General features: G+C 43.9%; 1 protein-coding gene across 2 annotated transcripts in view; it reads left to right on the top strand.

Annotated features, from left to right (window-relative positions):
- LOC115153051 (adhesion G protein-coupled receptor A3) overlaps positions 1–25,408 on the top strand; it is a 302,520-nt gene that overhangs the window by 236,739 nt on the left and 40,373 nt on the right. For both annotated transcript variants that reach the window (XM_029698085.1, XM_029698084.1), the window contains exons 15-16: positions 21,522–21,649; positions 24,352–24,475. In XM_029698085.1, coding sequence (XP_029553945.1) covers positions 21,522–21,649; positions 24,352–24,475 — 252 coding nt within the window. The remainder of the gene's footprint in view (positions 1–21,521; positions 21,650–24,351; positions 24,476–25,408) is intronic.

Here is a 25,408-nt window from a genome sequence, read left to right as displayed (position 1 = left end):
GGTAAAATGTGCCACAAATAATGTGACCAAACATAGGTCAAAATGTTTCTTATATCTCTCAGATATAGGACAGACACTTCAAAACCTTACTCCTTATGATTCATTTTTTGTGTTAACAAATGTGTTATTCAATGTGTTTCTATGGGTAATAGCAGTAAAGCCCAAATTCAATGTTTCATCATTTATTTTTTGATATATATTTTTTTATACCTACAGGGGTCCTAAAATTCTATATCAAATGAATAAATTATCAACTTCATGACCATCTTTAAACAATTCCATATGTTAGCTTAGTAGATATTGCAATCTAAAGGCTTAGACCTACAGGGGTTAATGAATGTTGCATGTCTAGGGAGTTTGACTAGCCTGCTCCCCCGAGTGTTATTGGGTGGCTGTAGATGGGTTTGATTTGTACACTCCAGTTTGGTTCCAGCACGGCAGCTCAAGGATGATAAAGCATGGTGCTGGATGGAGTCAGGAGCCCTCAGGCAGTCCACCAAGGGATTTTAATGTGTGTGTGTGTGTGTGTGTGTGTGTGTGTGTGTGTGTGTGTGTGTGTGTGTGTGTGTGTGTGTGTGTGTGTGTGTGTGAGCCTCTGTATCTCTGTCGTATGCATGTGAGGGAGAGAGAGCAAGGAAGAGCTATTGAGCGCATGCGCTACAATTTGACAATTTGATCATAATCCCTAAATCTTTATAAAAATAAATATTGGTATACAGAGGTGAGTGATTCCAGCAACATCATAGCACAGCACCTCCCAGACCCAACCGACTCGTAATCTCTCAATGTAACTGGGATCTTCTGAGATTATGGATTGGATTGGGCCAGGTTTAATTGACACTAGTAATCTGATTTTGAGGCTGTTGGGGTAGAACGTGTGCCGTGTGGATTAAACGTGTAGCAACAACACAGACACGGGATAAAGAGGCTGTTTGGCTGCAGAGGGGAGAGGGACAATGGGGCGTGTTTAGACGGAGTATGGCAGCTAATCCAGAATAGGCTCAGCCAGTTTGGGCACAGTAATATTGCGGCTCAGTCTGTAATGAATTGTGCTGTCATGGCACCGCTAAACGCAGTAATAAAGTCCACACAGGCAGCCAGGCAGCGCTCACTGTGATGTAATAAGATTGTAATAATGATGAGCGGTCTGGATGGAGGTATCATGTTGGAGGCTGGCTGGCTGCTGTCCTTATCTGACGCTGAGAGTAGGGCTGGGTTGGGAAGAATATGAGAGGAATGGGAATTGTTCAGAGCCTCGTGCTAAAAAGTATTGCAATAATCACTCATTATCACTGCTATATAAACAAATAGGGATATACTGGCTTGTTTTAATGTCCCTACAGGCAAAGTATGATGATTGGATATTGCATGATGTGTATGTTATGCTACTAGAGACAACACCAGCGATGATAATGATGAAAGGATGTTTTGCAATTGAGAGAATATGCAATGGGAGCAATTGGTTGTGAGATCATGTTGATGCCAGACACAGTCTGTTAGTATTTGGCATCAATCACCCAGCAGTCTTTGTTTCCCTGTACTCAGTATTAGAGGCAGGGTTTGTGTCTGTCTGTCTCTCCTAGCATCTCCCCTAGAGTATAAACACTGGGACTGGCAACACTACAAACTATTTGTTCAGGGCAGGCAGTCAGGCACCATGCAGCTTGCTTCACCATTTTTTCCTCCGGTAGCATCGGTCTGGTGAAAGCGACATCTCCGTCCACCCCCACTCCTCCATGCTTTGGTCTCTCTTTTTCATCTCCCTTGATTTTATTTTGCTTGACCATTTAAAATACATACAAATTGTACACCCCCCGGTAACAGATACATATACCAAATATGTTGAGGATCTGAACACAAAGTCAGACTTGTTTCCATTGTGGTCCTCTTTTTAGGCAAGGGCAGCAGGGCATAACAAGTGACATGGGCACTTTTATTTATTTATATATATATATATATATATGTTCCCTTTATTTTTTGAGCAATATATATATATATATATATATATTGCTCAAAAAATAAAGGGAACACTTAAACAACACATCCTAGATCTGAATGAAAGAAATAATCTTATTAAATACTTTTTTCTTTACATAGTTGAATGTGCTGACAACAAAATCACACAAAAGTAATCAATGTAAATCCAATTTATCAACCCATGGAGGTCTGGATTTGGAGTCACACTCAAAATTAAAGTGGAAAACCACACTACAGGCTGATCCAACTTTGATGTAATGTCCTTAAAACAAGTCCAAATGTGGCACAGTAGTGTGTGTGGCCTCCGCGTGCCTGTATGACCTCCCTACAACGCCTGGGCATGCTCCTGATGAGGTGGCGGATGGTCTCCTGAGGGATCTCCTCCCAGACCTGGACTAAAGCATCCGCCAACTCCTAGACAGTCTGTAGTGCAACGTGGCGTTGGTGGATGGAGCGAGACATGATGTCCCAGATGTGCTCAATTGGATTCAGGTCTGGGGAACGGGCGGGCCAGTCCATAGCATCAATACCTTCCTCTTGCAGGAACTGCTGACACAGTCCAGCCACATGAGGTCTAGCATTGTCTTGCATTAGGAGGAACCCAGGGCCAACCGCACCAGCATATGGTCTCACAAGGGGTCTGAGGATCTCATCTCGGTACCTAATGGCAGTCAGGCTACCTCTGGCGAGCACATGGAGGGCTGTGCGGCCCCCCAAAGAAATGCCACCCCAAACCATGACTGACCCACCGCCAAACGGATCATGCTGGAGGATGTTGCATGCAGCAGAACGTTCTCCATGGCGTCTCTAGACTCTGTCACGTCTGTCACGTGCTCAGTGTGAACCTGCTTTCATCTGTGAAGAGCACAGGGCGCCAGTGGCGAATTTGCCAATCTTGGTGTTCTCTGGCAAATGCCAAAAGTCCTGCATGGTTTTGGGCTGTAAGCACAACCCCCACCTGTGGACGTCAGGCCCTCATACCACCCTCATGGAGTCTGTTTCTGACCGTTTGAGCAGACACATGCACATTTGTGGCCTGCTGGAGGTCATTTTGCAGGGCTCTGGCAGTGCTCCTCCTGCTCCTCCTTGCACAAAGGCGGAGGTAGCGGTCCTGCTGCTGGGTTGTTGCCCTCCTACGGCCTCCTCCACATCTCCTGATGTACTGGCCTGTCTCCTGGTAGCGCCTCCATGCTCTGGACACTACGCTGACAGACACAGCAAACCTTCTTGCCACAGCTCGCATTGATGTGCCATCCTGGATGAGCTGCACTACCTGAGCCACTTGTGTGGGTTGTAGACTCCGTCTCATGCTACCACTAGAGTGAAAGCACCGCCAGCATTCAAAAGTGACCAAACCATCAGCCAGGAAGCATAGGAACTGAGAAGTGGTCTGTGGTCCCCACCTGCAGAACCACTCCTTTATTAGGGGAGTCTTGCTAATTGCCTATAATTTCCACCTGTTGTCTATTCCATTTGCACAACAGCATGTGAAATGTATTGTCAATCAGTGTTGCTTCCTAAGTGGACAGTTTGATTTCACAGAAGTGTGAATGACTTGGAGTTACGTTGTGTTGTTTAAGTGTTCCCTTAATTTTTTTGAGCAGTGTATATATGTATATAGGGTCATCTGCAGCTATTTGTTGAGTGAGATGAGACTTTGCCAAGGTCCCTTGCCATATATATATATATATATATATATATATATATATATATATATATATATATAACAGCTATATATACAAAAAGGAAAATATACACATCTAGCAAATCACTCCACTAGCACAGCCCTGCAGGAGTGTTTGAACCTATGACTGGCAGAAACGGCTTTAATCACAGGAGTTTGTTCCACTCTACCGCTGCCATATATGAAAAGCTGAAATGTCATGAGTCAATAAGTATTCAACTCCTTTGTTATGGCAAGCCTAAATAAGTCCAGGAGTAAACATTTGCTTAACAAGTCACATAATAAAATCATGTGCAAGAAAATCATTTCACATCCTGAAAATGTTTCGATTTTTTTTAAGTTACTAAGAGAATCCCCAGAGACTCTGAGGGCAGACTTCATCCTAAAAGCGAACAAGGAAATTAAAGGAGACCTTCTGTTCTACATGGATGATCCTAATGCTTGGCACACAGCTCTCCACAAGACCAACAATGAACTTCAAATGTCAGAAAACAAAATAATGAGGCAACCCGCAAATATAGCATTAATATTTTTAATTACATTTTACATTTTAGTCATCTAGCAGACGCTCTTATCCAGAGCGACTTACAGTAGTGAATGCATACATTTCATTTCATGCATTTTATTTTTTTTCTATTATTTTTTATTTATTATTTTTAATAACTGCACTGTGATGATTCAAGGTTCGGAGGCCAGTCTGGATCAATTTGTTTGCTACTTCAACCAAATAAAACCTATTGTTGCTGTCCACTACCTACAACAGCCTCTACTCCCTCTGTGCCCCAGTATGTAGTCCCCAGCGTCCCTCTCCCTCCTTCGCCTGCAGCAGACACAGCCCTGAGCATGCCTCTCACACGTGACACCTGCAGTACCACAGCATCTTACAGAGGAGATAATCAGCCTGATGCGTCAGCATAGGGATGAGATCTGGGAGCTGCAGTGTGCAATGAAAAATGTTTAAGTTTGCAGACTTAGAGAGGAACTGTCCAGCACAGTCAACACCAGCCACATGCAGGACCTGCAGGAGCTACATGAGCAAAGGCAGGAATTTCTCAGCCACCACCATCCACTCTACAAATATTACCCCAAAAACCCAGGACCAAGCCAACAGTTGAATCGGAACCCACAAATCAGACTCTCCTTTAGACCTGCATCTGTTGTCCCTTCACAGAGACTGGAGAACAGCCAGGAACACTGCCCCCCCCCCCCTCCACACACCACCCTCTTCAATTCCCCCTAAACCCTCCCGCCCATGCTACCAGACCCGGCCCACCTCAGTACAGCTCCACCACTTCTCTCCCAGGAACTGCATGCAGATACACTGTGCTATGCCCAAGCCGTACGCAGTAAAAGAGGCCCCATCAACTCAGCCCAGCTCGACCACTTCCTTAGGGTCTGGCAAAACACTGTAGAGGGTGCAGTCCACACCATGTACCATTCACATCATCAGCCTACATATGCTGAGAGTTTGGAGCTTCGCCAGCCACATTGCCCTCCACACCACTCTCCTCAATTCCCCCACAACCTCCCTCCACGTCTTGTTTTGGTTACCCTCCCTACTCCCATCCCCAGGACAGGACTGGAATGCCCCTACTCCCCATGACAGCCCCAACCCTGCAACAGAACCTTGGACTAATGCACCTAAATGTGCGAAGTATGATTCAAAAAATGGACACAATTTACTTTTGGGTACAGGACTTGTGTTCTGACATTCTGGTTCTCCCGGAAACATGGTTCTGTCTCTGATAAAGACATCAAAGTAAATTATTATTACGTATTTAGATGTGACAGATTACAGAAAGCGGTGCCAATATATGTAAAATCGAATTTCATGGCATCCCAATTTCATGGCATCCGAATTTCATGGCATTAAATATTTCTGTTCCCAAGAGTTTTGAGCTCCTGGTTGAAGATGTCCATAAACCAGAATACACATATATTTTTTGCTGGGATTTACTGCCTTCCTGCTGCCGTGGCGGATGCTACTGGTGCTATATATGAGTGTTCAACACCTTTTATGTCATGGGAGTTGGTCATTTTAGGGGGTTTGAATCTGGATTGATCTCAAAACCCACACGGATAACGACTGTCTCGCCTGGTTCACCAACTACTTCTCAGACATAGTTCAATGTGTCAAATCGGAGGGCCTGTTGTCCGGACCTCTGGCAGTCTCTATGGGGGTGCCACAGGGTTCAATTCTCGAGCCGACTCTTTTCTCTGTATACATCAATGATGTCGCTCTTGCTGCTGGTGATTCTCTGATCCACCTCTATGCAGACGACACCATTCTGCATACTTCTGGCCCTTCTTTGGACACAGTGTTAACAAACCTCCAGACGAGCTTCAATGCCATACAACTCTCCTAACGTGACCTCCAACTGCTCTTAAACACAAGTAAAACTAAATGCATGCTCTTCAACCGATCGCTGCCCGCACCTGCCCGCCCGTCCAGCATCACTACTCTGGACGGTTCTGACTTAGAATATGTGGACAACTACAAATACCTAGGCGTCTGGTTAAACTGTAAACTCTCCTTCCAGACTCACATTAAGCATCTCCAATCCAAAATGTAATCTAGAATCGTGTTCCTATTTCGCAACAAAGCATCCTTCACTCATGCTGCCAAACATACCCTCGTAAAACTGACTATCCTGCCGATCCTTGACTTCGGCGATGTCATTTACAAAATAGCCTCAAACACTCTACTCAGCAAATTGGATGCAGTCTATCACAGTGCCATCCGTTTTGTCACCAAAGCCCCATATACTACCTACCACTGCGACCTGTATGCTCTCGTTGGCTGACCCTCGCTTCATATTCGTCGCCAAACCCACTGGCTCCAGGTCATCTATAAGTCTTTGCTAGGTAAAGCCCCGCCTTATCTCAGCTCACTGGTCACCATAGCAGCACCCACCCGTAGCACGCGCTCCAGCAGGTATATTTCACTGGTCACCCCCAAAGCCAATTCCTACTTTGGCCGCTTTTCCTTTCAGTTCTCTGCTGCCAATGACTGGAACGAATTGCAAAAATCACTGAAACTGGAGACCCATATCTCCCTCACTAACTTTAAGCACCAGCTGTCAGAGCAGTTCACAGATCACTGCACCTGTACATAGCCCATCTGTAAATAGCCCATCCAACTACCTCATCCCCATACTGTTATTTTTTTTGTTGCTCCTTTGCACCCCAGTATCTCTACTTGCACAATCATCTTCTGCACATCTATCACTCCAGTGTTTAATTGCTAAATTGTAATTATTTCGCCACTATGGCCTATTTATTGACTTACCTCCCTTATCTTACCTCATTTGCACACACTGTATATAGACTTTTTCTATTGTGTTATTGACTGTATGTTTGTTTATTCCATGTGTAACTCAGTGTTGTTGTTTGTGTCGCACTGCTTTGCTTCGTCTTGGCCAGGTCGCAGTTGTAAATTAGAACTTGTTCTCAACTAGCCTACCTGGTTAAATAAAGGTGAAATAAAATAAATAAATGTGAAAAACCCTGTTGATTGATTTACTTGATTGATTTAATTCTTACTAATAACCCCATAAATATTTGTCTAGTGGAGTATTTGCATATCATTTCAGTGATCATTGTCCATAGTGTCACGGTTGTCGTCGGTGAAGGAGGACCAAAACGCAGCAGGTATGTGTATGCTCATTTCGACTTTTATTAGCTACAAAATGAACGTACAAAAATAACAAAACAGAAATAACGATCGACAAAACAGTCTGGCAAAGCATAAGGCTTACACACAGAACAATCACCCACAAAATCCAAACACAAACACACCCTACTATATGGGACTCTCAATCAAAGGCAGATAGACAACACCTGCCTTCAACTGAGAGTCCCAACCCCAATTAACCTAACATAGACATACACTCACTAGACTCTACATAGAAATACCTAACATAAACCAACACCCGGAATTACTAATCAAACACCCTTTTTACAAAAACACACCACCCTGAACCACATAAAACAAATACCCTCTGCCACGCCCTGACCAAACTACAAAACAATTAACCTTATACTGGCCAGGACGTGACAGTACCCCCCCCTTAAAGGTGCTACCCCGGAAGCACCTTAACAAAAAATAACCCCAAGCAACACAAAAAGAAAAATTCCCCTTTTCTAAAGGGAGGGAAGGGAGGGTGGCTGCCGTCAACGACGGCACTGTGCTACACCCCCCCTCCCCAACCCACCTATTTCTGGAGGTGGCTCCGGCTCAGGCCGTTCCAGGCTGTCTGGGCAGTCTGGCGGCTCGGGACAGTCTGGGCAGTCTGGCGGCTCGGGACAGTCTGGGCAGTCTGGCGGCTCGGGACAGTCTGGGCAGTCTGGCGGCTCGGGACAGTCTGGGCAGTCTGGCGGCTCGGGACAGTCTGGGCAGTCTGGCGGCTCGGGACAGTCCGGGCAGTCTGGCGGCTCGGGACAGTCCGGGCAGTCTGGCGGCTCGGGACAGTCCGGGCAGTCTGGCGGCTCGGGACAGTCCGGGCAGTCTGGCCGCTCGGGACAGTCTGGGCAGTCTGGCCGCTCGGGACAGTCTGGGCAGTCTGGGCACTCGGGGCAGTCTGGGCAGTCTGGGCAGTCTGGGCAGTCTGGGCAGTCTGGGCAGTCTGGGCAGTCTGGGCAGTCTGGGCAGTCTGGGCACTCGGGGCAGTCTGGGCACTCGGGGCAGTCTGGCCACTGCGGCAGTTCAGGGCAGTCTGGCCACTGCGGCAGTTCAGGGCAGTCTGGCCACTGCGGCAGTTCAGGGCAGTCTGGCCACTGCGGCAGTTCAGGGCAGTCTGGCCACTGCGGCAGTTCAGGGCAGTCTGGCCACTGCGGCAGTTCAGCGCAGTCTGGCCACTCCGGCAGTTCAGCGCAGTCTGGCCACTCCGGCAGTTCAGCGCAGTCTGGCCACTCCGGCAGTTCAGCGCAGTCTGGCCACTCCGGCAGTTCAGCGCAGTCTGGCCACTCCGGCAGTTCAGCGCAGTCTGGCCACTCCGGCAGTTCAGCGCAGTCTGGCCACTCCGGCAGTTCAGCGCAGTCTGACCACTCCGGCAGTTCAGCGCAGTCTGACCACTCCGGCGACTGTTGACTGGCGGGCAGCTCCGACGACTGTTGACTGGCGGGCAGCTCCGACGACTGTTGACTGGCGGGCAGCTCCGACGACTGTTGACTAGCGGGCAGCTCCGACGACTGTTGACTGGCGGGCAGCTCCGACGACTGTTGACTGGCGGGCAGCTCCGACGACTGTTGACTGGCGGGCAGCTCCGACGACTGTTGACTGGCGGGCAGCTCCGACGACTGTTGACTGGTGGGCAGCTCTGACGACTGTTGACTGGTGAGGCTGGGTTTACGCACTTGCAGGCTAGTGCGGGGAGCGGGAACAGGACGAGTCGGACTGGGTTGACGCACTTCCGGGTCCGCACGAGAGACAGGAGCTGGAAACCCAGGGCTATGGAGGCGCACAGCCGGTCTAGATCTTACCTCCTGCACAACCCGCCTTGGCTGGATGGAACTTGTAGCCCTGCACGAGCGGAGTGCTCGTACAGGGCAGACTGGGCTGTGCAGGGGCCTGATGGTAGCTGTGCGTAGAGCGGGAGTTGGGTAGCCTGGTCCTCGGAGGCGTACCGGCGACCAAATGCGCTGCGCAGGCCTCCTCCTACCAGGCTGGATGCCCGCTCTAGCACGGCACCTGCGAGGGGCTGGAATAACTCGCACCGGACTGTGCGTGCGTATGGGTGAGAGAGTGCGCTTCTCAGCGAAACATAGCGCTCTCCACCCCATACGCTCCTCCATATAACCACGGGTAGCTGGCTTCCGGCTCTTCCTTCGCCTAGCCAAACTACCCGTGTGCCCCCCCCAAAAAAATTCTTGGGGGTGCCTCTCGTGCTTCTCCCTCAGCGCGTCTCTGGCCTCGTACCACCGCCTCTCTGCCTTGGCTGCCTCAATTTCCCACTGCGGGCGGCGATACTCCCCAGCCTGGTGCCAAGGTCCGGCCCCGTCCAGAACTTCCTCCCAAGTCCACTTCTCCCGCCAGTCCAACTCGAACGCCGTCTGCTCCTTCCTCTGCTGCTTGGTCCTTGAGTGGTGGGTGATTCTGTCACGGTTGTCGTCGGTGAAGGAGGACCAAAACGCAGCAGGTATGTGTATGCTCATTTCGACTTTTATTAGCTACAAAATGAACGTACAAAAATAACAAAACAGAAATAACGATCGACAAAACAGTCTGGCAAAGCATAAGGCTTACACACAGAACAATCACCCACAAAATCCAAACACAAACACACCCTACTATATGGGACTCTCAATCAAAGGCAGATAGACAACACCTGCCTTCAACTGAGAGTCCCAACCCCAATTAACCTAACATAGACATACACTCACTAGACTCTACATAGAAATACCTAACATAAACCAACACCCGGAATTACTAATCAAACACCCTTTTTACAAAAACACACCACCCTGAACCACATAAAACAAATACCCTCTGCCACGCCCTGACCAAACTACAAAACAATTAACCTTATACTGGCCAGGACGTGACACATAGTATGTATTAGAAATACGAAACAGCAAAATACTAATCCTTGTTTAATTAAGAAGATACATTTTAAAATGTTTTACGCTCCAGGATTTTTACATGACATGTTCTACTCTGAAAATCTCTCCATATTTATTCCTCTGGCAGATAAACACACCCTTTTAAACAATTCAGAGTCAAAGATGGATCGAACCCTTGGTTTTCTTCAGAATTCTCTGAGCTCATTCAGAGGAGAAATCAGGCCTGGGCCAAAGCAAGGAAAACTGACTCTGTAGTGGACTGTCAATCTTTCAGACAATTGAGAAACAGATGTACTATCTCGACTAAGAAAGCTAAATCAAGCTACTTTTTAAGCTCTATCTCTGCTGGTGGTACTTCAACATTTGGGAAAACTGTAAATGCACTGAAGTGTACAAATTCTTCTTCTTCCCTGCCTAAGCAAGTTCTATCTGACTCTGGCATTATAACTTAGATGAATGGGATACGTGATGCTTTGAATCATACTTTGATCTCTGCAGGCTTTTCATTTCAGAGAAACGGTGGTGTTGTTGACCCTGGTCAGTCAATCGACTGCTCGTCCCTCTGCCAGCCTCTAGCTGACTCGATGGTTATCCTGTCAACTTCTAGTGAATCTTTGTTTGCATTTCAACAATTTACTCTGTGATGTGCTAGATGGTGTGCTTAAGATGTATGTAAAAAGAAATCACTGAGCTGATATGCTTGATACCATTTTTGCTGCAGCTCTCTGCCCCACTGATTGCTGAATCATTAACCCATATTTTAACCTGATGATTATATATGGTACTATCCCCAAGGTTTGGAAGAGGGCCCATGTACTCTCCCTTTACAAAGGTGGTGACCCGTGTGACCTACACTACCGTTCAAAAGTTTGGGGTCACTTAGAAATGTCCTTGTTTTTGAAAGAAAAGCAAAATTTTTGTCCATTGAAATAACATAAAATTGATCAGAAATACAGTGTAGACATTGTTAATGTTGTTAATGACTATAGTAGCTCGAAATGGCAGATTTTTTCATGGAATATCTACATAGGTGTACAGAGGCCCATTATCAGCAACCATCACTCCTGTGTTCCAATGGCACGTTGTGTTAGCTAATCCAAGTTTATAATTTTAAAAGGCTAATTGATCATTAGAAAACCCTTTTGCAATTATGTTAGCACAGCTGAAAACTGTTGTTCTGATTGAGGAAGCAATAAAACTGGCCTTATTTAGTCTAGTTGAGTATCTGGAGCATCAGCATTTGTGGGTTCGATTACAGGCTCAAAATGGCCAGAAACATCTATTCTTGTTCTGAGAAATGAAGGCTATTCCATGCGAGAAATTGCCAAGAAGCTGAAGATCTCATACAACGCTGTGTACTACTCCGTTCACAGAACAGCGCAAACTGTCTCTAACCAGAATAGAAAGAGGAGTGGGATGCCCCTGTGCACAACTGAGCAAGAGGACAAGTGCATTAGTGTCTAGTTTGAGAAAGAGATGCCTCACAAGTTCTCAACTGGCAGTTTCATTAAATAGTACCCGCAAAACACCAGTCTCAACTTCAACAGTGAAGAGGCGACTCCAGGATGCTGGCCTTCTAGGCAGAGTTCCTCTGTCCAGTGTTCTTTTGCCCATCTTAATTTTTTTTCTCCTTATTGGCCAGTCTGAGATATGGCTTTTTCTTTGCAACTTTTCTTTGCAACTCAAAAACAAGGACATTTCTACGTGACACCAAACTTTTGAACGGTAGTGTATATAATTATCTGCCTATTTCTAAACTTTCTTGCCTAGCTAAAATATTAGAATCTTTGATTAATTCTCAGCGAAGATATTTCTTATCATTGAAATGTGTTCTAAATGTACATCATGGGTTTTGGACCTGGTCACGGCCCTGTCTCTGCTGCATCCCTAGTTCTAAATGATGTGGTTAACTGTATTGATAAAAGGCAACATTGTGCTGCCCTCTTCGTTGACCTGTCAAAGGCTTTCAATACTGTTGATTACTCTGCTAATTCAGAGGCTTTCCTCAATTGTCCTAGACCAGGCTGCATGTAACTGGTTAAGAAATTACTTGAAAGATAGAACTCTTTGTATTTCTACTTATGATGTTAAATCAGGTTTCCTGGATATTACAAAAGGTGTCCCGCCGGGGTTGATTCTGGGTCCTGTACTTTTTACTGTTTACATTAACAATATCGACTTATAAATTAAGATGACGATACTGTTGTGTATGCTATTGCCCCCACAGTCGACCAGGCTCTATCTGAATTACAGTCTATCTTCATTGTATTACAGAAAAACTTTATTGACCTTAAATTAGTACTGAATGCAGGTAAAACTAAGTATATGTTGTTCTCTATAGTGCATAAAAATATGTCTGCTTTAAGCATATGTACTTTGGATGGTATTCATATTGATTGTGTCCGTGCTTACATATATCTGGTCATCTGGATAGATGAAAAGCTGTCTTTTAAAAATAATATTGTTGAGTTCGTTAAGAAGCTGAGACTAAAAATGGGCTTCTTCTGTAGAAATAGATCCTGCCTTTCGCTAAATAGTAGAAAGCAGATTATTCAGTTGATGTTTCTATTGGTCCTAGATTTTGGCGACATCATATATACAATGTTTTTCTTTCTGCTTGGATTTTGTATTTACCTTTTGATGTATGTATTTTCAGTTTTATGTAATTCAGGACTCATCTGAAAAAAGAGACCATTGTCTCAGTATGACTCCCTGATAAAATAAAGGTTAAATATAAATAAGATTCATAGACTCACTCTGTGCAATAGTAGTGTTTTTTGAATGACTACCTCATCATTGTACCCCACACATACAATTATCTGTAAGGTCCTGCAGTTGAGCAGTACATTTCAAATACAGATTCAACCATAAAGACAATGCCTTGCAAAGTGTGGTAACAAAAATAACTTTAGGTGCAGAATACAAAGTGCTATCTTGGGGGCTAATCCGACACAACACATCATTGAATACCACTCCATATTTTCAACCATGGTGGTGGCTGCATCATGTTATGGGTAGCTTGTCATTGGCGAGGACCAAGTCATTTTTTTAAATTAAAAGAAATGGAAAAGGCAATTTTGCACAGACAAAATCAGGCAAAATCCTAGAGTAAAATCTGGTTCAGTCTGTTTTCCAATGGACACTGAAAGATATATTCACCTTTCAGCAGGACAATAACATAAAACAAATATACACTGGAGTTGCTTACCAAGACGACATTGAATGTTCCTGAGTGTCCGAGTTACAGTTTTGACTTAAATCAGCATGAAAATCTATGACAAGACTTGAAAATGGCTGTCTACCAATGATCAACAACCAACTTGACAAAGCTTGAAGAATTAAAAAAATAAAATAATGTGCAAAGCTCTTAGAGACTTACCCAGAAAAACTCACAACTGTAATTGCTCCTAAAGGTGATTCTAACATGTAAGGGGTGTGAATACTTACTGAAATTAGTTTTCTGCATTTCATTTTCAATAAATTTGCAAACATTTCAAAAAACATGTTCTCACTTTCACTTGTCATTATGGTTTATTATACAACGGGTGGATCTAATCTTGAATGCTGATTGGTTAAAACCACATTGCAGCCGGTATCTATTCCACAAGTTACCACCGGCTAAATCTATGACGTTACAATCTGACTGCACAATCCACTGTCTCATCAGCCCAACCAAGCAATTTATAAACTTGATCTCCGCTATAAAAAGCATCTAGACATTATCTCGCATTTCTTTTAGACTAACATTTAGTTTTCAACAGTGGAGATTTGTATAAACCTTGCTGTCTGTCTCTCCAACATTTGCAACATTGTATCAATATTCAAATTCAATCTCCAGCTGTCCCATAGTAATGAACTTGTCGGGAAGTGACAGACAGGTAGGCAGTGTTTCTCAGCCAGTCAAAATCATGAATCAGCTGGCATCATTTTTATGGATATATACAAAGAAATGTCATTGAAAAAAGAAAGAAAGTGCAGCTAGTTTGCAGTCTTTCCAGCTTCAGTTTGAAGTGATTGTGTTAGCAATGTTGTTGGCTAGCTCCTCTGAACAACAGTGTCCTGACAAGTGAGCACATTTTATATGCCAGGCAAAATCGTACCTCATTAGCTCATTGTTATCGATGTATCCAAATAAATGTCAGTAGAAAACAGCTTAAACAAATGCAAACGTGGCTATTTTGCTCTTATTCTAGCTTTGTTTTTTGACATGACTATAAGTTAGCCGTAGTTGGCTAGCTAGCAAGAAAGGGATAAGAACATTTCCAGCCAGTATGACAATGGAACATTTAGAACGAACAACTGGGTCGCATCCATAGATACCGAACAAAAACACTGAACGACTGGGTTACATCTCTAGCAACCGAACCAATAGAATGAACGACCAGCCGGCTTGAGTAGCAACCCTAGATTTGTGTCGGGACTATATCTTGTGGAAGGATGAAGTAGTATGACTAAATTCATCAAAATAACGTTTTTAGTTGAAATATGTAATGAATGTTGTTTAATGTATATGTTGTTTAACCGATTGTATAAAAGTGATAATGTCTTTGAAGCCGGCTTCTCGGGCATTATCACTTAATTGTGTGTTGATGAGTGAGAAAAAAAGTTGATTTAATCAATTTTGGATTCAGTATGTAACACAACAAAATGTGGAAGAAGTCAAGGCGTATGAATACTTTCTGAAGGCACTGTAAGCTTTCGGTTTCATTAATTTATTGTCACCGGGGCCCACCAGTGTAAGTGCAAAACTGCTTGCCGTACACTGTACACCTGTGGTAAATTCAGAATGGGACCAAACAAATAAGAATATAATATGTTTCTAAACCCTCTACATTAATGTGGATGCTGCCATGATTACAGATAGTCCTGAATGAATCGTAAATAATGTTATAGTTACAGACAAATATCATACCCCCAAGACATGCTAAGCGTTCACCATTAGAATAACAGGGGAGGTTAGCAGTTGATATTTAAGTGATAATGCCCGAGAAGCCGGTGTTTGGACGATATATTGGCCCGTGCCAATTTATCCTCCAAACACCGGCTTCTCAGGCATTATCACTTTTATACAATGGGTTACAAACATATTAAAATAATGATTGACATATTTACATTAAAAACGTTATTTTTGATTAATTATATAGTCCCGATACAAATGTAGGGTTGCTACCCAAGTCGGCTGGTCATTCGTTCTATCGGTTCGGTTGTGTTGGTCAATTTCTGATCAGTTCTATATAGTTATCAAACATACATTAGTAATGGAAAGGAAACACATACTCTTTGTTTAAGTATTAAAAATTCTCCTTTTGTAATACAATTGTAGGCAGAAGTTGGTACAGAGTACATATATGATAGCTCTCCTCAGGTTCTGCAAAATGTCTAAGACATCCTGTAACTCATATAGCCTCTCCCAGCCCTCCTTGCGTGAGTTTCCCTGGCAACAACATTTTCATAAATCTAACCTCCCCCTGACAGCAGCAACCATCTTGTCAGCAATTAAAAGCTCAGAAGTGGGTTTGACCGAAACTTGACCCTCCATCACAAGTATAGGGTCATAACAAGGTGAACGAGTCCAAGCATCTTCTGACAAGTGGCTGTTTTTATCAGGCCTGTGTTCTCAGGAAACCAGTTGTATTCTCAGAGCCTCAGATAGCCAGGTGGGGCCCAGACAGGAGGAGTATGAACGTAGGCGGTTTCCACCTTCTGATAGTGTCTGAAGGGCACAACACTCAAAACAGGTGTTCACACACACACACACACACACACACACACACACAGAGGTCTCAGGACCTTACAGTTTATCATAACACAATTTATTAACCCTTTAAAAGGTATGATGTGTTGGTTTAACCCCTTCAGTTGCAAGAGATGCAACCCAGTTGTTCTGTATTTATGGACGTGACCCAGTGGTTCGTTTTAAATGTTCCTTTGCCATACTCGCTGGCAAGGTTCTTATCCATTGCTTGCTAGCTAGCCAACTACGGCTAACTTACAGTCACCTCAAAAAGTGCAGCCAGAATAACAGCAAAGCAGCTGCATTTGCATTTGTTTAGCTGTTTTCTACTGACATTTATTTGGATACATCCTGAACAATGAGCTAATGAGGTACGATTTTGCCTGGCATAGAAAATGTGCTCACTTGTCAGGACACTGTTGTTCAGAGGAGCTAGTCAACAGCACAGCTAACACAATCACTTCAAACTGAAGCTGGAAAGACTGCAAACTAGCTGCACTTTCTTTCGTTTTACCTTTATTCAATGACATTTCTTTATATATATATCCATAAAAATGATGCCAGCTAATTCATGATTTCGACTAGCTGAAAATCGCTGCCTGTCTGTCTCGTCTCGACAAGTTCATTACTATGGGACAGCTGGAGATTGAATTTGAATATTGAAACAATGTTGCAAATGTTGGAGAGACAGACATCAAAGTTTATACAAATCTCCGCTTTTGAAAACTAAATGTTAGTCTAAAAGAAATGTGACAAGGTCTAGATGCTTTTTATAGCGGAGATCAAATTTATAAATTGCTTGGCTGGGCTGATGAGACAGTGGATTGCACAGTCAGATGGAACAGAGTAAAGAGGTATTGTAACGTCATAGATTTAGCCAGTGGTATCTTGTGGAATAGACACCGGCTGGAATGCGGTTTTAACCCATCAGCATTCAAGTTTAGACCCCCCCCCTCCCCCGTTGTATAATTGTGCATATGTAACTTTCTCACTCATCATTATTCATTCAGGACTATCCATAATCATGGTATCATTTACATTAATTTAGAAGTGTTTAGAAAGATGTTCAATTATTAAAGTGGAACTGAAATCATTTTAACAACTTTGCAGAAACGAAACAAACAGTTCATGTTACAAAATCAACTTCATAAGAGGTTTTTAAAATAGGTTCTATTTGACTCAACATTCCATGACGTACAGTAAGGCATTTTTGGCAGAATAGGTAGATGCAGTTCAATGCATGATTAATATAATTGACCAATAGATTTCTTGGTAGTCCAAAAAATATTGCTCAATATTATGACTCAATATTTCGGACATAAATTGACAAATGTAGCTAAGGCTGTGAAGGCTAGCTTATGTATTTATGTAGCAAGCTAAAAACACTAAGCCTAATGTTATAGCTAGCTAACTGCTTAGAGGATGTCATGTCATTGGAGGAGTGGGTGAGTGACTGAATTTTTCCCCTCATAACGTATTTTTGGTGGCTACACAGCTAGAGATGCAGGTGTCATTTGGTTAGCTAGCAAGCTATGCTGAACTCAGAATGACTGTCATCCAGTTAGCATATCTCTCGCGTTCGCAAATTCACTATTGCGCTCTACTCCGATTTCTGAGCACTCTCGTCTGAGTGTGCCAGAGAGCAGAATAACCGATGAATTGACAAATGCACAACACCTGCTGAATATGATCGGTGTCAGTAAGCGTAGTCAAAAAAGGACTAGTTAGTCACGAATGCTCTAGATAACTTATAAACAGCCTAACCAGCTCTGCTAGGGCGAGTAAAATGGTCAGAGTGAGGTTTTCTCTCATTTGTGTCTGGAAGTAGCTAGCTAGCTAGCTAGCCAGCAAGCTAGCCAACTTTAGCCAATTAGCTAAGGTGCTTGGTTTGGACAAGCATGCATTGGCAGGCAAGCTGCAGAAGGACGAGCAAGCTACTTACTATTCCCCATTGTTTATCAGTGCAATTTTGAAGGCCAGCCAACGAGAAAGGTTTGAGAGGGTTTATCTAATGTTCCTTTGTTCGATTTTTAGCTCATCTTGCTCTCATCTTGCTCTGGCTAGCATTAGTTGATGATCTTGTTGTTGTTGATGTGCATATAGGGACAGATAGCCTACTAGACCCACCCACTGGGGAGCCAGGGCCTGCCAATCAGAATGAGTTTTTCCCCACAAAAGGGCTTTATTACAGGCAGTTTCATCAGTTGTCCGGGTGGCTGGTCTCAGATGATCCTGCAGGTGAAGAAGCCAGATGTGAGGTCCTGATGCTGGCATGGTTACACGTGGTCTGCAGTTTTGAGGCCGGTTGAACATAATGCAAAATTCTCTAAAACGACATTGGAGGTTGCTTATAGTAGAGAAATGAACATTAAATTCTCAGGCAACAGCTCTGGTGGACATTCCTGCAGTCAGCATGGCAGTTGCACGTTCCCTCAAAACTTGAGACATCTGTGGCATTGTGTTGTGTGACAAAACTGCACATTTTAGAGTGGCCTTTTATTGTCTCCAGCACAAGGTGCACCTGTGTACTGATCATGCTGTTTAATCAGCTTCTTGATATCTTGGCAAAGGAGAAATGCACAATGTGTGCACAAAATTTGAGAGAAATAGCTTTTTGTGCAAATGGAACATTTCTGGGATCTTTTATTTTAGCTCATTAAACATGGGACCAACACTTTACATGTTGCGTTAATATTTATCATTCTAAGAATTTATGAAAATGTGAAAATTACCATTTCTAAGTGCTTGCTTGTCAGAACATTTTAAGAAAAAGTGTCATTCTTCGTGGGGGTCCAGAGGAAAGAGCCCATAAAATTGTCAGAGACTCCAGTCACCCCCCCCTTTTGTTTGTTACCTATGCATAGTCACTTCGCCCCACTTACATGTACAGATTACCTCAACTAGCCTGTACTCCTGCACACTGACTAGATTCCGGTGCCCCCTGTATATAGCCTCGTTATTGGTATTCTTATTGTGTGACTTTTATTATTACTTTCTATTTTATTCTACTTGGTAAATATTTCTTCTTCTTGAACTACACTGTTGGTTAAGGGCTTGTAAGTAAGCATTTCACAGTAAAGTCTACACTTGTTGTATTCGGCGCATGTGACAAATACCATTTTGATCAGATGATCAGATTTTAATGAGATTTCATGTTGCTAAAAAGCTGTCAGTTACACTTTAAGTGTTTTAAGAAAAATATTATATTCTTATTTACAATAAAAATTACACAATAGATTGTTATACCGTACATTTCTATTGTGCATGCTGTGTCTGGGCAACCGAAAGAAAAGCAACTCACAGAATTACATACATTTCGTAATGCTCATTACTAGATGAACAATGCCCCCCCCCCACACACAAACAAAAAAATGATGTCACGCAAACAATCAAGTCAATGTGTCAATGTGTTCTCCGAATTAACAAAACATACGTAGCACTCCCGGGGAGATGGATAATCAGAATGAATCTCACTCTTAATGTCACATTGCTAAAGTAGCAGATGCTCATTAAGAACGTTTCAACATCGAGTTGCATCTCTCCTACATCTGAGCTATACATCTGGAAGCATATGTTGCCCTTTACAGGGCTCACACAGAGGCGTTGCTGTGCTGTCACGTTACAATTAGAACACACACATCATCGTGACAACTACAGTATGTGCGTCAATCTCTGGGAATGGTTTGCTCCTCTTTCAGGGTTGGGTAAACATGTTTTTTTCCCCACGTCATATCCATCAAGAAATCTGAAAGCTAGCTTAGCTCTATTGATTTGACTGCACTGTGATCATCAACTGCATGGGATAGGGGGGTTGGAGCGATGTTTTCACATCCCTTCCATCAAGACACACGAAAGCTAGCGCCATTGATTTGGCTGCACTGTGATCATCACATCAGTAGAACTGAATGGGCACCGCTGCTGAGGTATCTACAGATAGAAGATACATGGTAGTGAACAGGGCTGTCCCCCAGGGCTGTGTGTGTTCATGGCTGTAAGTCTATTCTACACAGTTGTCCTTCTCTATCACAACTTCCCTGACCAGCCATGCGGAATCCTTTCCCTGGGCTCACCCACAGGCTTATTCAGGGGCCTGTAGGGGCCCGTGACCTCTGCTGCCCTGTGTGCTGAGCACTAATAGGCCCAGTCAGGGGAGAGAAGAGCAGGGGAAAGGGAGGGATGGAGGGCTGTGACCAGAGGCTGATCTAGATCTCTTACAGATATGTAACAGTGTGACAGGGAGAGACGACCACTCAGAACATCACCAGTCAGTCTAATGGAGCCTGAACCGAGAGAGGCAGAGGGAGAGCAGGGAAAGAGAGGGAGAGAAAATAGGGATAGAGAGGAAGCTGAAGAGAGGGAGAGAGAAAAAGGGGGCAAAAGAGAGAGAGCTAGAGGATGTATATGTGGAAAGATGGGGAGAGAGTGTGAGCGGGAAAGGAAAAGAGAGGGAACTAGGCAAAAGGAAGAGGGAGGGCTGGTTGCAAGTACAACTGCAATTCTCACCTTTCGTAATGGCAATGTGTAAACGACAGGACCTTAATCTGCCCAGAGGGGTTACGATGACAAAGAAGGGCAAGTTCTCAGGGTCAAAGTGTCTCATTGGACATATCACCATCACCATCCTCATCACTGAGGCTATAATGGTAACCGACACTAGCTCTGACTCTTAGCCCCTGAGCCTTTACACCATATTCAAAAATGTACCACTTGACAGGACAACTTACTATCTTCACTGAACCAATCAAAACGACTCGTCAAATACCTTATTGGATTAAACCAGTAGCCTCCTGCTTAGAAAAATCCATATATACCCAACTAAATCTTTATACACTATCCATATTCAGTGAGCTCCAAAAGTTGACACATTGCTTGTTGTTTTGGCTCTGTACTCCAGTGCTTTGGATTTGAAATGATACAATGACTATGAAGCTGCGGCTTTAATTTAATCAGCTTGAATTTGAGGGTATTTTCATCCATATAGGGTGAACCGTTTCTTGTACATTGTTTGTCTACATGGTACGTGAAATATGATACCATATCTGTTTTGTCTGACCCTGATGTCTTTCCCTCTTTCTCTATCTCTCCCTCTCTCTCAATTCAATTCAAGGTGCTTTATTGGCATGGGAAACTTAACATTGCCTAAGCAAGTGAAGTAGATAATAAACAAAAGTGAAATAAACAATCAAAAAGAAGTTCCAAAAGAATAAAGACATTTCGAATGTCATTATGTCTATATACAGTGTTGTAACGATGTGCGAGTTAAAGTACAAAAGGGAAAATAAATAAACATAAATATGGGTTGTATTTACAATGGTGTTTGTTCTTCACTGGTTGCCCTTTTCTTGTGGCAACTTGTCTCAACTTGTCTCTTGTCTCTCTCTCTCCCCTCTCCATTACTTCCCCCAACTGTCTCTCTTTCTCTCTCTTCATCTCTTCTCTCGCTCAATTCAATTCAAATAACTTTGTTGTCATGCAGATTATGCCAAAGCATTGAGGCCAATTGCATAGTCGTGTACATTGTTTCTAAACAATTCATGTTTCTCTCTCTCTCTCTTTCTCATGTAGGATCTGAAGAAGGTGCTGTCTTTCCCCCCGTACCCTGGGGAGTTTCTGCACCCGGTCGTGTATGCCTGTACGGCCGTCATGTTGCTCTGCCTCTTCACCTCCATCATCACTTATATCGTGCACCACAGGTAAAAACCCTTCAAAACTGTGTGTGTGTGTGTTTAGGTCTGTGTTCAGAGGATTTGAAGTGAGTTCTCACCGTTAGTTAACTAACTAAGCTTAGTAAAAACCACACACATCCAGGTCATGTATCCGTCATAACACGCCACACACCACCTCTCCTACTTTTGAGGATTTGTTTTTATTTCCCTCCGTCATGCTTCTGAGCTGTTAGTCAGCCGCTGTGGGCCTGCATGAAGCTCTGCAGTCTGTCTGACTCAGACATCTGAGGACGATTTGTGTGTGTGTGTCTCTGTATGAGTAACCCACTGCCGCTTGCCTCAAAGAGATGGCTCAATCTGATGTCTATAAGATCCTGGCCACATCTGGTCACCTCTCTCCGAACCCTGAGGGCTGTGTGCTATCTTTCAGTTCATCTAGTCGTCCTCTACTGATGATCCAGTGTGGTCTCCAGGCAACCTGGATAGCGTGTTATTTTTTTGGGGCCTCATTTTCCCTTTGTTAGGCACTCACTAGATCACGAACAATGGAGTTAGTGACTGAAACTTAATGTGATCGATCATTCAATCCTTTTATACTTTCACTATGCTGAGAATAAAAGACCTCCCCCCCAAAGAAAGTTATTCAATGTCTCTGAAATGACAGATTAATTAAATTATACATTTTTTTATACTACTTTTGGTTCTGATGGAAAGCAGATGAATAGATAGACTGTAATGAAGCATGAAGATGTATGAACACGTTTTACGGTTGGCATCAGTATGAGGCGACTCTAAGAAAGAGAGAGAAAGAGACATTGACAGGATGAAGGGCTGTAGGGATAGAGGGGTTATGAAAACACATGGTAACTGTAGTCTGGGAGGAGTGATGGTGTCAGTGGCTCTATGATTTCAGTCAGGAGACACTTGTTGTCAGAGGAAACAAGTGGTCGTTTCACAGCTGCAGCAGGAGTACAACACTCCAACCGCTTTGCCTCCCTCCATCCCCAAAGCCGTGTCTTCCTTACAGTAGAAATGCTCTAAGGGCCACATTCGGAATTGAGATCCATGCACAACAGTCTCCCCTTTGATATCAATGAATGATTTATGTGAAAGTCTGAGTTGTGCAGGCAGATCTCAAATCGGAATAACGTCCTAAATATGTCGAAAATAACTTAACTTTCTGACATAACGTGTATTCCAAGACAAGGGAGTGTGTAATGTAGCATCACTGAATAGTGATGCTGGTGAGCTTACACAAGGGCTAATTCCACTGGGGCTAAATTCACCCTTCAAAACATTCCCTCCCTCTCGGCCAAGGAGAACAAGTAAGGGGTCAGTTTTGCCATACATGTAGAAGTAATTTCACCGCTTCACTGATTTTCAGAACGTTAGTGTATTTCAAGCAAAGGGAGTGTTTATACTGAATAGCGATGCTGGTGAGCCTATTATCAAGATCCCATTCCATTCGGACTCCAAGTTCACCCTTCAGAACATTCCTTCCCCTTCGGCCAAGGAGAACAAGCGGCAGGGCAGTTTAGCCACATGCTTTCTCGGGGAAACGATGAAGTGGAGGGGTGCCAGGTTAATGCACTTGAACCTGTGAAAGCCCATAGCCAAGCTCATGAAAAACACTGGGAGGCAGGTAGAGGCTGCAGTGATTTATGGGCCTCTCCTGGAGCCTCCTGGGTAGAGTTCAGCACCTGAACAGCAGCTCTTCCTCTCCTCTCTGGCACATAACACTCAGACACGCCTCGTATGTTATTGTTGCTTTCTCTCTCTTTCTCCCTCTCATTCGTTATCTCATTACTTCTCACTTTTTATTTATATATATATATATTATATATATATATCTCTGTCTATCTGCCTATCTCGCTCTTGTTCTTGCTTGTTTTCACTCATTCTCACTCATTCTCTCTCTCCCTGGCCTCTCTCTCTCTCTCTCTCTGTTATCTCACTCTCTGGTCTCTCTCTCGCTCCCTCTCTGCCTGTTTGTTTCTCACAGACAACAGAGGTTCTTTCCTGTACACTTTTCCCCCCTGATTTATAATCACACTGGTGAACATGATGAGGATAATGCTGATTTAGGATACTGGATAGATGTCAGGATAATTGTTTATGTTGTTTGTTTCTATCTAGTTTATTTGCCCTGGATACTGCGTCTGGATTGGCTGATCCATATAGCCTTAGTGTTTTTTCCAACAGCTGGACAAGGAGTAGCAATATAGGTTAAGTGGCATGTCCAAGGGTGCATAACACTAGTTGACTTCCTATTTCACAATATGGGGTTCTATTGTGTTGCATGTCAATTGACTCAGTCTACTGGAATCAATCAGTTTTAATATATATTTTTTTACTATTGAGCGGACCCAATTGACTGAACTTTCATCTCCTTATTTCTCATCCCCCTATTGTCTCTTCATCCCTGATCTGAATGATGAATCGTATGACATGGCTGGGCTTTGAAGTCGGTACATTCATTGAATCAAAATGGATATGTAGATTATTTACAACATTTCATTTGCAAACGATGCAATGCATTTCACCAGATTTACACCTCGCCCCCCTTGTATCCTCGTAAATGATCTGAACGATGAACCGGCTCTTTTTTTAAACGCTCATAATTTCAACGTCCTCTGCGTCCATGTTTAATCCATTCCCCTGATATTCTGTGCCATTCATATTTATTTGACTGACTGCTTATTCGGTGTGGGTTTCTCTTCTTTTGGCAGCACAATCCGCATCAGTCGGAAGGGATGGCACATGCTCCTCAACTTCTGTTTCCACACAGCTCTGACCTTCACTGTGTTTGCCGGAGGCATCAATCGAATCAAATACCCCATCATCTGTCAAGCAGTAAGTGCACTGCCTTTTCATTCCTGCCCTCTCAAAGCTCTCTGGGGGAATTGATTATGAATGTCTATTGAGGTGCACTGTGGCGGTGGTTGTGATGCTCTATGTGCACGGTGTAGTACTCCTAGCTCTCCTCCTCTCTCTCTCTCTCTCTCTCTCTCTCTCTCGCTTGCTCTCTCTCTCTCTATTGTCCTTCTTTGATGCTCTGATGAATAGGCTCCACCAAGGCTTCGGCACGACTCCCTACACACGGTGTGAGACAATACAGTCCACACAGCTTAATACCCAACCACTATGGTACACACATGAATGCTACAGCTAGCTAGCTGTCTTCCTGGTTGGCCATACCTATACTGTGATGTTGCCTGTCCCTCCAGGTTTCCCGCCTCGGCCACCAGGGGCTTTGTACCTAGCAGTCTTTTGTCCTAATGAGGGTTTTGTTTTGCTGTCGTTCTCCGGGGGAGTAGGAGTATGGCTGCCGTTACTGCTGTCGCCTACTGGTTGACTCTGCCTGCCTCTGTGGCTGGCACCTCCATATCTTAGCTTGAGGCTGTGAGCGAGAGAGAGAAAGACAGAGAGAGGGCAAGAGAGAGAGAGATAAAATAGTGAGGGAGAGCGAAAGGGGGAGAGAGAGAGAGACACAGGCACCAGCCAGCACTGCAGGGCCTGAATGCCTGTGTAGGTTAGCTAACGGGAGTGCTTTCTCTCCTGCTGGGTGCAATAACGCTTGGCTCTGAGACGTTCTAAAACGGAAGAGATCATGGGAGATGTGTCACTGTGAGAGGATCCTGCCATAGATACTGTTTTTAGAGGAGAGTGTGGAGGCAGCAAGGGCAGGATAACGTCCTTGAGTCCTTACTTAGATAAAGCAGCTCATTGGAGACACCAGGTAAGAGATGTTCCAGCTTTTAAATACATCTAGAGATGCTAACCTCT

This window comes from Salmo trutta, chromosome 18 (genome assembly GCF_901001165.1).
Source record: "Salmo trutta chromosome 18, fSalTru1.1, whole genome shotgun sequence".
In the NCBI taxonomy this organism is placed as follows: Eukaryota; Metazoa; Chordata; class Actinopteri; order Salmoniformes; family Salmonidae; genus Salmo; species Salmo trutta.
This window is presented reverse-complemented; position numbering and strand designations above follow the sequence as displayed.